Here is a 13,628-nt window from a genome sequence, read left to right as displayed (position 1 = left end):
TGCTAGTCATAAAATCAATAATAACAATAATAATAATAATAATAATACTAAAATACGCACAGTTTATATAGATTTTACTTGTAAAAATTGCTTCCCACTCCGTTACATTAAAAGACATGCATGTTACGTTAACTTGCATTGGGAGCAGGATAGGTAACTCTGGGCCAGGGTGACATGTTTGTATTACTCCACCAGAGTATTTAAAAAAAAAAAAAAAAACTCGCTTGCCCTCTTTTCTTTTCGTTATGCCCCAGACGGTCTTAGTTCTACAAATTCTACACATTTTCAAAAAAGTAAATGATTTATTTATGCATGATTCGTGTTCGTGTGTATGTGCATAAGCGTGTAACATTAAACGAACATAATTTTAAAAAATGACACCACCCTTACCATTTTGACGGCTGCGTGTGGAAATGTCTTTTCGTCTCGGTCGGCAATACAGTAATAGTAATGGAGCTCAAAATCACAGGGAAATTTACACAGCTCAGTGCCGTTCTCTCTCTCTCTCTCTCTCTCTCTCTCTTGCAGGCAACTGTGTGTTTGAAGACACACTAGCTCTCTCTCTCTCTCTGTTTCTACAGATGACGGCTTCACTGCAGTGGCTCAGGCTGACCCGCAGGGAGGGGAGAAAAAACAGAGGGGGAAGGGCAATAATACAGAACATCCGGGAACCACAACACTGACATACAGGAGGGGCTTATTTGCATACGTTTACTGACCTCGCTATTGCTGTGTATCGGGTGCTTTTGGAGTTACTTTGTTTAAATTTTAAAAGAAGTCGAAGTAACCTTATTTCTTATGTTTTGACGGTGGTATCTTCGTAATCATTTTAAAGATTCAATATGAAAACGGAGAAGAGGCTTATTGGTGGCTGAAGCATTTGTATTTGCTGTTTGTTAGTTTCATTTAAGCAGTCCCTGTGGTTTTTGTCTTGCAGGCCCTTGCTTGTACACATACTTAATTGACTTTTATTTACATAGCCAGGTAAAGTGGGCTCATAGATCATCATTACCAACTATAACCTACTTGGAAAATAGCATGTTAGTGTTGGTTATTGCTGTAATTTTGCACATCAATAACTGCATAAAATCAGACACTGTTGAAAGCCCAGTTTGTTTACATTCTTTGCTGGTATAAATGCCATGTGGATAATAAATGCCATGTGGAGAGAAACTAATTAAATCCATTTAAGATTGCTTATATTGCCCTTGAATATGAGGCCTGGCTGATTGGCAGTGGTTGTTTCAGCTGCACTTAAACCTACTTGACATTGTTCACCTGTGAATGCAACAGCCATATTTACAGGCTACCTGCAGTTGTGGGAAGGTATGAATGTTATCTACAATGTCTGTTATAAGTCAAGACAAAAATTAAATTGAGGAAACCTCTTTCTTCCATGTGGTGTTCTACAGCCAATGGCCTTATAACTGGTATTTTCACCTAGGTTCTGGGACTGTAGGACACTACACCTTAAAATTTACCATAAACAAGTCTGTGTGTATGTGCTTGCAAGACATCTTTACATAAATATACTAGTTTATAACCCCTGTCTTCACATAATACATTTTTCATCTCTTTATTGTACCTTGATTTAAATATTTTATTACTCTTTTGTGATGATGGATATTTGGCAGACTGAATAAAGTCACCAGGAAGAGACACACACACACACACACACACACACACACACACACACACAGTGCTGAGCAAAAGTCTTAGACATGTTGCATTTTTCTACTCTGATGCATTATGCGCATCAACAATTTGCTCAAAGCCTCCACAAGTGTATTCTACTATTATAACAACCTTGTCTTGCATAAAGAAGGAAAAACATTGAATGAAATAGCTCCCATCACTTGATTTTCAAGGTGTGGTATCCGAAGCATAATCAATAAATACAGAGAAATATCATGTGTAGCTGACAAACCCAGGACTGGAAGACCCAAAAAGCTGTCTAACAAGGATGAGCAATACTTGAAAATAGTATCCTTAAGGAATAGAAAGAAGACAAGCATGACAGAAGGCACAGGTGTCGTTGTCCATCCATCAACAATCCAAAGCACCTTTGACCATTTTAACATAGTCCAATTTCTGTGTTCTTGTGCATATTTTAGCCTTTTAGTCTTGTTCCCCTTTTTTAACAGAGGTATTCTTAGTGCAACACATCCTTTAAGTCCTGATTTCAAGAGTGACCTTCGTACTGTTGATTTAATTGAAAACGACACCTGTGCCTTCTACCAGTTCTGTTTTCAATTAAACACTTGTCTTCTTTCTATTCCTTAAGGATATGCAACATGTCTAAGACTTCTGCACAGCAGTATATATATATATATATATATATATATATATATATATATATATATATATATATATATATATATAGGGGTAGGCAACGATATGAAAATTGTATATTGATATCGCACACTTATTTCGTCTTCCAAAACACAGAATAATATAATAACACAATTGCAATATCAAACATATACAAATATTGACGTTAACAGGTATTTACATAAGCAAAGCAATAACTTGTTTTAACTTAGTGGTGCTTTGCTTCACAATATCCTTGCAGAAAAACAAGGTCTTGTTATATTGTTTTACCATCACAAAGTGCTCTACAAGATGCAGTAACAACAAGAAAATCCATAATATTTTAAATACAGAGAAATGCATAATAAATGCTATATAGTAAAAAAATAAATAAATAAAAAAACATAATACATTAAATACAATGGAAAGTGTAAAATACATGATAGTAGCATAATACATGAAATAGTTCATTAAATACAAAGGACCTCAGCTTGCAGGCAGGGACATAGTGGGTCAGCAGGTGGAGGAGGTACTCAGGACCTATGTGATGAAGGGCATTGTAGGTGAGCAGAACAGTTTTGAAAATAATCCTGAACTTTACAGGTAGCCACGTTCACGCTACACTCTCCCCTGCCAGTCTCAAGTCCTCTCCACACTTGTTCACCAGGCTACAGTCCGACAAGTGCATGCCATGGTACCTGCATCCCACTACTGACACCAATGTAGCGATCTCAGTAAACGCAGACAGGCGACTCACACAGGGTGAGGCAATCTACACACAGGCGGAGGGCAGGTACGAACCTGAGACCTCTCGCACTGAAGCATAGCGTCGATACTGCTTTACAAAGGAGCCGGCTGCAAGGAGCTCGGGCTCATGTCTGTGTGTGATTACGTCACCTATCAGCCCTGTTGCAGCCTTTCCCCATGCATGCTATTAAACAAACGTACCATTTTACTTAAACATTACAAATACGTCTGTGTACTAATAATAAAAAACAAAAAACAGTATTTATATTAGTTTATTTCGAGTTAGTCTTTGTCACCTGGATAGCTATTACCAAACTCACTGACACAATCTTTAGGGGTGAATTTTTTTTTGTTGTTTTCGACATCTTTAAACAGCCGGAACCCTCACTGGAAGAAGTGGAATGAGAGTGGATGGATGGATGGATAGATGGACTTAGTGTGTTTGCTAAGTTGAAAGCAAAATTGCCTGTGCTGATGATTATGTATATGGTAAATGTGTTGATTTGGTTATAAACAACCAAAAAAAAAAAAAAGACACGTTTTTGTATGTTTTTTTTGGAAAAGTAAAACTAAAACTTCTCTGACAGCATAGAAAATCCATGTTTTTCAGTATTATTTCGCAGCAAACAAATTCCTAGGATCCCTGGTGATTAGCAACAGTTTATAGCTAAGGCAATGACTTGCAAATCAGTCTTAAACCTCAAAATGTCTGTGTAACCACTCCAGCTAAACTGATCAAAAGATTAATTAAGTAATCAACCCATAAAATGCTGGCTAATTAGAAACCATCCCCTAATTACAGGGGACAATTTTTGCCATTCTAGAAATTGATTTGTTTCAAGAAAAAGCTTACCTTAAAGACTTAAAGTCTGTTTTAGAACAAATGGATGCACCAACAAAGTCAAAAAGTATTACTTGAGAGATTGCACGCAGAAATATCCACCTGGTGTGCTGCACACTGATGGGTATAACTTATCTTGAAAGCCGTAATGTTAGAATTCAACAAACGATAGAGTTGCAGAATTTTAAAAATACATACAAATCACTCTCATAAGACTTGCACAGCAGAGATGTCAGAATAAACAAACATTAAAATTGTGTTATTACAACGTTCCCAAAATTGACTAGTAACCACAACCCTGATTAATGCAGATTAAAACTTGTTTTAGTTAACCAGTTCACAAGTTTCTGAAGGCAGTAAGGATTTTAGACCCACAACATGTTTGTAGTTTGGATAAAGAACCCCTCCCATTAGATTCTATTCCAGTGTTTCATGTAAATCAGAAATGGAGGGATATCAACTATATGCAAAAGGAGACAGTAGTGGAATTTCTTTGACCGAGATTTGAAGAAATGCAGAAGAACTATTTCCCAATTTAGCAAGAAAGGCTAAAATATATTTGTCAGTGGCTACAAATTCTGTGGATGCTAAAAGAAATGTTTCTTCAGATGGACATCATTTCACAGAGCAACGTCAATCCGTGAAAGCAGACTGGGTTAACCAACCGACTGATGCTTAAGTTTAATAGCAAAATATAATGCACAAGAACTGAGAATGGATTTTTTTGTATTTCATTCAAACATAAGAAACATGGGCTTCTTATGAGCAACTTTTTTTGTTTATTATATTCAAAGAACAAAACAAAACCACTGGAAACAAAACAAAGAAAATATAAATAAACACAGCTTACATATGTTATAAAATCTATCAAATGCCCAGATTCAAATAAATTGTAATCATATCTATACTGTACAGGGATCAATGCCAGAAACAGGAAATTTATTACAAAAAAAAAAAACACTATCATCTCTCCTGTTGACAAAATATATATTTGAGTCTGGTCAGATCGAGATATAAAGAAAATTAAATTTCTTTTTTTACAAAATGAATTGAGTAAAAGTGGGGACGGACTAAAATGAATGACAAAAGGAATGCCCATTGACTACAATGGTGAAAGTAATGCCCACTGAATATAAGAGGAAAAATAATGACAACTTATAACTTAAAATTTCCAAGACAAATCTTAAAACCCCTTATGTCATTACATAGACATGATTATACAAACTAAATGTGGAATGATATGGAATGACAGCTGGTTTCCATGGAATGACAGGCCGGGAATACCAAACAAACAAATAAATAATAGATACATAAGGAATGACTTAAACTAAACTAAAACCTATAGATAATGTGTTTACACTGAAATGTAAAATGTACGTTTAAAATCCTGTTACACGTTCTCACAGGGATGTAAGGGTTAAATAAATGTCAGTAGACATCTACAGTGTTCTGTATGTACTTTGTAGTAATTGAGCATTGCAGCAAGATTAATAGCTATCCCTAGCTAGTACTTGACTCTTGCTTCTGTATATGGGCTAATGAAACCACAGCAACAATTTCTGGCATGTCCAAAAATACACTTTTTTGTGATCTGATTAGAATGCAATAAATTTGAAATCAGAAAAAACAATAACTTTCTTTTAAATGAAATAAAGGACAGAAGTATAGCATATTTGTACAATATTTAAGAATTACGAAAAAAATTGGTCAGGCTATGAAATACACATTAAGATAAGAGGAATCAGGAAGCAGATCCACAAAATCTGGAGATTGAACCAAGCCAAGGCTTACTGAAGAGCAGGATAATTACCATTCCTGGAGCTAAGTAGTTTAGGGGATGCATTGGCATTTGGTCAAAGGTGTGAGATAAGGGAGACTGCACCTTTTAAAATTGATTTACATTCTATTCAGTACAAGTTGAAAAGGCCATACCGGCTCCAGTTATTCAACCTTCATTTGAGCACCACCTGCTGGCAAAATAGTGTACTTTTCCTTTGTATTTTTTTTTTTCTCCTTGTACATTTTAATTGAAAGAGGATGGAGTAGGAAGCCTCAGGTAACATGATAGTTCCCAGGCTTCAGGCAACCCTACATCTAGAGGAATGTGCTGAGATGAAACAACATAGATCAGATAAGAATGGCAGGAAGAAATCATTATGCAGACTGCATTCAATTAAAGTTAATCACTGATATAAATTAAATGTTAAGTTTTGCAGGATTAATTCCTTATTGTCTGTTAGTAACTGTGTAAGCAAAATGTATTACTATGGAGCAAATTGCATTTGTAAATTTCAAGTGTGTGGCGGCAGTGTCTTTGCAGAGAATGCACCTCCTGGTGGTAGGCTGACAGGAGTACAATTCAAAATAATGTGCTTTTCAGGATGTGTGCTATCCAAATAACTATCCAGTCTTTAATATTCACGCACAAGCAGGTACAATTATATTTTAAGGAACATTTGCAACTATATTGCAATAACAAATTCTGTAATGTATATAGATAGTTATAAGAAGCAAGTATGATGTTGGTGTAAGGATAATGAAGGGTTAAACAAATACTGTGAGTACACTGTGCTCAGCACAGCTGCAAGACAGGGAACTGAGTGGGGTGTGGGAACATGCCTGACCTTGGCTGTTACACTGCTGACACAAAGAGAAACTAAGCTTGCAAAGGCAAGGTTTAACTCCACACATGCTTAGGCAAGATATACAAGACAGGCATTTGAGAAGCATTCAAGATCCTCTTGAACACACACCAGTGCCGTGTCCAGTGCCCTCCCAGATCAATATCAATATCAATATCTGATTTCTACTAATAACTAGTGGCCTCATTATTGTGTCTATTGATAATGATTAAGCTTTAAAAGTGTGACTTTTGATTATCGACATCAACAAAGGACACTTACTAACAGATCAATTGGTATTGTGCACACTCAGTTAAAAAATAGTTATATTAGTTTCCTTACACTGATTATGTATGTATTTATTAAAAATGTAAAACGTTTCTTTTATTATCAACAATTCTTTTTTCTATCAATTTTTTATATTAGTAATTTATTGCATCATATATTTATATCAAAAACACAATTGCTGATACTGTATATCAAAAACAGAATTGTTAATATCAAACATTGAACACCTGGTCTAAATTTCTGATCTAAAAGTGCATACTAATTAGACGACCACAACCGTATCTGTACTTCCCTTGTGTAAAAATAATTCTGGTAATCCTCTTACTGTATATGTTATGTTTTGTTAACAATTCGCAAACATATATATAATATATATATATATATATATATATATATATATATATATATATATATATATATTATATATACACACACACACCACACAACACAACACGCGCGCTTGACTTGACCATTTTAATCTCCATAGTATTCTCTGAAATCAACCCCAATACTTTCCACACCCTGCCTACTCACCTACAGGACTTGGCCTTGCTACATTGATTCGATTATCCCTGCTATTTTAATTTTTTACTTATTACTTCTAATAATAAACTGGAGTCAAAATCAGGCGTTTTGCTCGATTTTGTTATTGTTATTATTGTTCTGACAACATGTCAAACCTAGCTAATCAATCATATTGATAGAAATGAATACAATACTTAAGTTAAAGTACATTACTAATGTATTTTATGTTAAATAAAACAAAAACTACTTTCACTTTCCAGGTCCAATCACTTTATGCTGATGGAGACTGGACGCTGGGGGGTGGGGCGGGGGGTTAGCATGTGTATTGTGTGTGTGTGTGTGTGTGTGTGTGTGTGTGTGTGTGTGTGTGTGTGTGTGTGTGTGTGTGTCCTTGTTCCACACCGTTTGTTTGTTTTACCTTCCATGAGTCTGAATGGAAGCACGTTTTGTGTTTAGGGCCTTTGGGATGCCTGGGATGTCACGTGCACATTGCAGCTTAGAGAAACATCTTTTATTGAGAGGCAGACTTGAGACGTTCTTAATACTATGGTAAATTTTGTGTTTTACTCATTGTATCTATAAAGTATATATGTATGTATAATTAATATGTTTATTGTTATGAATATGTATTGAATAAAGGAAACAATAAAAAGTGACCAGTTTTATGAATGGTTAATTTCTGTTTAAACATTTTGTGTTTGTTTCATAATAATTATTGTAACATTGTGTAGTTTATAACTGTATTATATGTAACTAACTGAACATTATATTTACATAGTCCAAAACGAGAAGGTGACAGACTGTAGTGCTAACCAAATTGTCTGAGGTAAAATATTGAAATGAATCTGATTAAACTGCAAATAATGATCATTTTATAAATACACAAATAATATGTTTATTATTATACAGTCATGGTTTTATTGATATGTAACAATTACTGTGTTAGTGTGACGCAAGTTGTCTGAGGTAAAATTTTAAAACAGCGGTATAACGCCAAGAGTACTTCATACGATTATCCTCCTTTGTAATAATACAAAACAGGTGATAGATGACACGTTTTATTCATAGAACTTTATTCCTATATCTGTACTTGATATTTATAGATATTGTAAAATTATATGTATTACTCAGGGACGACTCACAAAAAGAAACCGGGAAAACGAAAAGAAAAAAAATGAAATCCATTCTATCAAATTATATGCTTTTCAAATAGGCAGTTGCTATTGCGTACGGCTGCTGTACTTACTAGATGAATTCTATTTTTTTTTTTTGTCCATGTGTCACATGACTCGAAATGACGTCATTATTCTCTTGGAAGGAAGGAAGGATAGGGGGTATTTTATTAATAGGGCTACAACAGCTGGAACAATAACATGCGTAAGGCTGCTGTACATATTAGAAGAATGCTGTGTGCACACTATGGCTACAGATCTTACATTGAAGCATCATCTGATGATGATACCAATGTATACATACACAAGCGTGAAAATGGCATGTTTATTATTTATCTCTCAATCCATCAAGCAGGTTCTCACTAATACAGCGGTAACTTGTCATGCCTTTCATTCATTTTTTGACAATAAAATATAAGATCTTAGAATGTCCATTTCCAACACCTCGTTCAAGCCCCCATTGGCTTCCAGGAAAGAGCTCCACAGTCTCTCTTTGCACGAGTTCAGACAAGTTACTTTGTCTGAGCTCACAGCAAACCTTACTAAGATGAAGTCTACTTTCTGTGACAGAGATCCATGCCTTTCAGTACTGGTCAAACAGAGCTGTTCAATTCCTGGGCCTATTTTGCAAAAAATCATTAATCAATCATTTTCTCAGAGCTCCTTCCTGCAGAACTTGAAACTTGCATCAGTTTCCCCATTGTTAAAGAAAGCTAATCTGGACCATAATGCATTTAATAATGATCAGTTTTTAGGCAAACTCATTGAAAAAACATGTTGCTCAGCAGCTGCAAGAACATTTGTCCTCCTGTGGACTCCTTGACACTAATCAGTCTGGATTCCGACCCTTCCATAGTACTGAGACAGCTACCTTGTGTTTTGTTGATGAGTTACTTAGCATGCTAGATAAAGGGGGTTCAGCCATTTTCATCCTCTCAGACCTCTCAGTGGCCTTTGACACAATAGACCATGATCTTTTATTGCAGAGGGTGGTGCAGGATATGGACATCTGCGGGTCGTTTCTGACTGATCGCTCCCATAAAATAACAATGGGTCCCTATTCCTCTTCAGTCAGGCCAGTCATGTGTGGAGTCCCAAAGGGGTCCGTATTATCTCCCCTACTGTTTAACATCTATGTTAAGCCACTGGGGGAACTGATCAAGACACGTGGCCTTTCTTTACACCAGTATGCCGATGAGGGATGAGCAGGACTTTAATGCTCTGTCCGCTTGTCTTCTGATATTAATAGCTGGATGTCTGGCAATTGGTTGAAACTTAACCCTGACAAAACAGAATACTTGCTGGATGGGTCAGAGGCTAAACTTGGCAATCTGAGGCATAAGGTATTGTCGTTAACTGTCGGTGGAACATTCCCCCTATTAATGAATAAAGTCTGGTCTCGTGTTGGACAATTCTCTTCATTTCTGCCTCAGATAAAACAAGTAGTAAAAACTTGCATGTTCCATCTACAGACAATTAAAAAGATTAAACCATTTCTCTCTGACAGAGACTATGCTACTGTTCTACATGCCCATGTAACATCTTGTCTCGACTATGGCAACACCCTGTACGTGGGTCTGGCTCAGTGTCGAACCAGACTGCTCCAGAGCATTCAAAATGCCTCAGCTCAACTCTTGATTGGTCGATCCCGTCAGGATCCAACTTCCCAAATTTTACTGGATTTACATTGGCTCCCAGTTGAGCTGCATGCACAATTCAAATGACTGTGCTTAATTTACAAAGCACTTTATCAGCAACTTCTTTACTATCTGACTGAGTAATTGCAGGTCTATAATCCTATTAGGATTCTGAGGTCCTCCACCATGTCCCTGTGCTAGCCACGTTTTAAATAAAAACGTTTTGGCACGCGTGCTTTTTCTGAAATGCTCTGCCTGTAGAACTCCGCCTTACCGCTGAAAAGAAAAACATTTTGTTTTCACAAGTTGTGCTGATTCAATTGGAAGAATGTATTGTCAAATGTTTTGACACTGGTACTTTATGCTGTGTACTATTTTTTGTATATGTATGTGTGCTGTTTTTTTTTTTTAATAATTTTTTTCAATGTATATTCATGTCCTGTACAGCGCTTTGAAACCACTTGAGGTCTGTTGCACTCTATAAAAATAAAAAAAATAAATAAAAAAGGCATGTGGTAATAACACATTTTAATAAAGACTTAAATGATTCAAACAAACATTCTGTAACTAGTACTTATTTTAATAACCCAATGCCAGGCAGCTGTGAATTTTTTGACATCCCAGGAGTAGGCAGAGGCCCTGTTGGTTCCATCAATAATTTATCTCTAAATATGTTTCTAATTTTAATTACAAAAGCTCAAAGTCGGCAAAGCTTAAAAATAAAATCCAAGGTGGCCGCTGCATGAAAATTAAAGCAAAGTTTTGTGCATAAAAAAGTATTTCTTACAAGTTTAAAATATTTGTCATGTTTTTTTTTTCAGATATGTTTAAGTTTGATGAAAACTGTTTACAAAAGTTGATTTGATTTTTTGATAGTTAAAATCAGAAATTACGTTTTCCCACCTTACTGTAAGTGGGTAACTACCGGTAGCCAGGACTGTGTCTTAGCTCAGTCGACGCCATCTCACTATCTCGTCACACTCGCACTCATCCCAACCCACCCACATCATGTGATCTCCGCGTCCCACACTACGGTTTCAATTCATAACTGAACAGTTTTGAATAATGTAACAACAGTAGTTCTTAATGTATGTTATGCAGGGTTGGTGATATTTTGATTAAAATAAATAAATAAATAAATAAATAAATAAATCTGCTTTTTTTATTTAAATCCGATTTTTTAGATTTTTTTTTCAAATTATGGACAATTTTAGTGGTACTTTAACATTCTTAGGATGTTGCAAATGGCTTTTTGTGAATAATTACATACCAAGCCAAATAAATCTTAAATGAATACATGAATAAAGCAAATTATTGCTGTATGTGAAACAAGCTACGTGATCAATTTAATCTCCATTATTATGCAATGCAGTATGTATGTTTATATGCAAAATATTACAAATCACAGTAATAGAGTGAGGTATACAGTATTTAATTAGATCATAAAGTTATTTTTCAATTTTATAACACAAAACTAAGTTGGTGGATAGTGCAGAATTCAGTATAATAATTAACCCTTTGCGGTCCTATGTCGGACCAGGTCCAACATTCCAATTTTCCCTTTCCGGTCCAATGTCAGACCTTGTCCGACATCATCAAAAAGACATAAAGCACAGGTCGTTTTTTCGCCAAAAAAAGCAGAGAAAACCTTTCAATGGCTGAGTGAGACCGATAGGAGCCGAATGAAGCCGAAAAAAAAGGTGTATCTGATAGCCCCATACACCACAGAGATAACATGGACATAAACAAAGGAGATAGCTGCTTCTGCATCCAGCGCTCAAAGAATATCATAGACATTTGCAGAGCTTTTTGAGATGTTCTAGTAATAAAATAATGACTTGGATCGCATTATTGAGGAGTTTGGTGATCAGGAGAGGATTTATCAGTATGCACGTCTATAAAGATGTATGTGAAAAATACAACGAACAAGGGGTGGGGCTTGGCTGGAGATATAGTACTGAGTATGGTTTTGTGATTCAGTGCCTTTTAAACCTGTTTTACTCTGAAAAAAAATAATTAAACTGCGTGTGTAAAATAACCAGAGCGTGTGAAAATAAATTGGACCTGACGCGCCTGACAAGCGCTGAATAAATGGACCGCAAAGGGTTAACTATGGTACATTATCAGAAAAAGGCTGTTACTTGCCAAGAAAATTAATCTCTTCTAACCTAAGCCTAGCACAGGTTTTTATCTGTCCTTTTTAGGTACAACCAATTTCCAGACATAATAATAATAGCAATACAAATATAATGGAAAGACCAATTGAAAGCATTGTCTTAATGTATACAAAGTAACATTAATAAATATCTGGGGTCATATTTGCCTGGCATTGTTTGTTTACAAAATAATTTCTAAAACAACTCAAAATCACAGAGTTTATCAGGTCAAACTAAGTAAGTGTTAATCTACATGTAGTCAGTGAAAAGACAACAAGTCAGGCAGAACAAGTGACCCAGTTTGGTGTTATTTTAAGAAAATAAAATCTAAAACTGGAAAGGGGTATAGAGCAAAATGCAAAAAATGCCATCTTGACTGCAAGGTCTCGTTGCATAACTGAAGAATCACTGGGAGAAATGTGTTGCACAGGATGGTGAACAACTGGAACAAGATAAAGCTGGTAAATTCCTAATCAGTTACTATTATTATTATTATTATTATTATAAAATTGCACTCCTGTGTCAACCAAGATGGCGGCCTGATGCATTTTTTTGGAAAACCTTTCAAAATCTTCTTGGGAAGCAGTGAACTGATTGATCTGAAACTTTGCATATGTCATCAGCAACCAAACCTGCTTCAAGTTTGCGAAGCAGCAGTTGCTGCGACAAACTTTACTATCAAAATGGCTGCCACAAAATACACCAAAATGTGGCCCAAACATCAAGCTGCTTCTGTTTGCAAACCATTTAACCAACTAACTCCTAACTTGGTAGGCGTCATCCTGGGGACAATGGAATTCAAATATGGAAAAATTGTCTTCTTTTGTAAAACAAGATGGTGTGGTGACCTACATTTCGTTCTTAAATTTAAAACCAAATCAGTTGAACACAGTTTAGTTGGTTAACTCCAAAGTAGACAAGCATCATCCCTGTGTCAATATAATTGACTTTTTCAAAAATGGTGTTTGTGCATCTAATATGATGGACACTCTCCGACCACCAGGGCCAAGATTAGATTTTTTACCGTTATCACAAACCAAAACACACTGATATACTTTTCTGTAACAGTGTTTATTAATTGTTAGATCTACTAGTCATAAGTAGGGAGGAAGTGACTGAACTTATTTTCTTTCTTTTTTAGTCAACTGTTTATGAAATGTACCCCTTTTTTCTTACCAGTTTGGAATGGCCAACTTGAATGTCATCTCCTGCCTCGCTACAACTCACTTACCAGTCAGGAGGACACAACAGACCCTTTATTTGATGTGCTGAACCAAAGCGAAAAACACTGCCAAGCTCCTGAACCCTAGAGGCAAGGGCCATTAAACAGC

At 35.8% G+C, this 13,628-nt stretch overlaps 1 protein-coding gene across 1 annotated transcript in view; it reads right to left on the bottom strand.

Annotated features, from left to right (window-relative positions):
- LOC121316113 (calcineurin subunit B type 1) overlaps nucleotides 1–608 on the bottom strand; it is a 38,562-nt gene extending 37,954 nt beyond the window's left edge. Inside the window, exon 1 of the mRNA XM_041250890.1 lies at nucleotides 391–608. Coding sequence (XP_041106824.1) covers nucleotides 391–393 — 3 coding nt within the window. The 5' untranslated portion in view covers nucleotides 394–608. The remainder of the gene's footprint in view (nucleotides 1–390) is intronic.
- Nucleotides 609–13,628: the final 13,020 nt, after the last annotated feature.

The sequence above is a fragment of the Polyodon spathula genome, chromosome 5, assembly GCF_017654505.1.
Source record: "Polyodon spathula isolate WHYD16114869_AA chromosome 5, ASM1765450v1, whole genome shotgun sequence".
Taxonomy (NCBI): domain Eukaryota; kingdom Metazoa; phylum Chordata; class Actinopteri; order Acipenseriformes; family Polyodontidae; genus Polyodon; species Polyodon spathula.
This window is presented reverse-complemented; position numbering and strand designations above follow the sequence as displayed.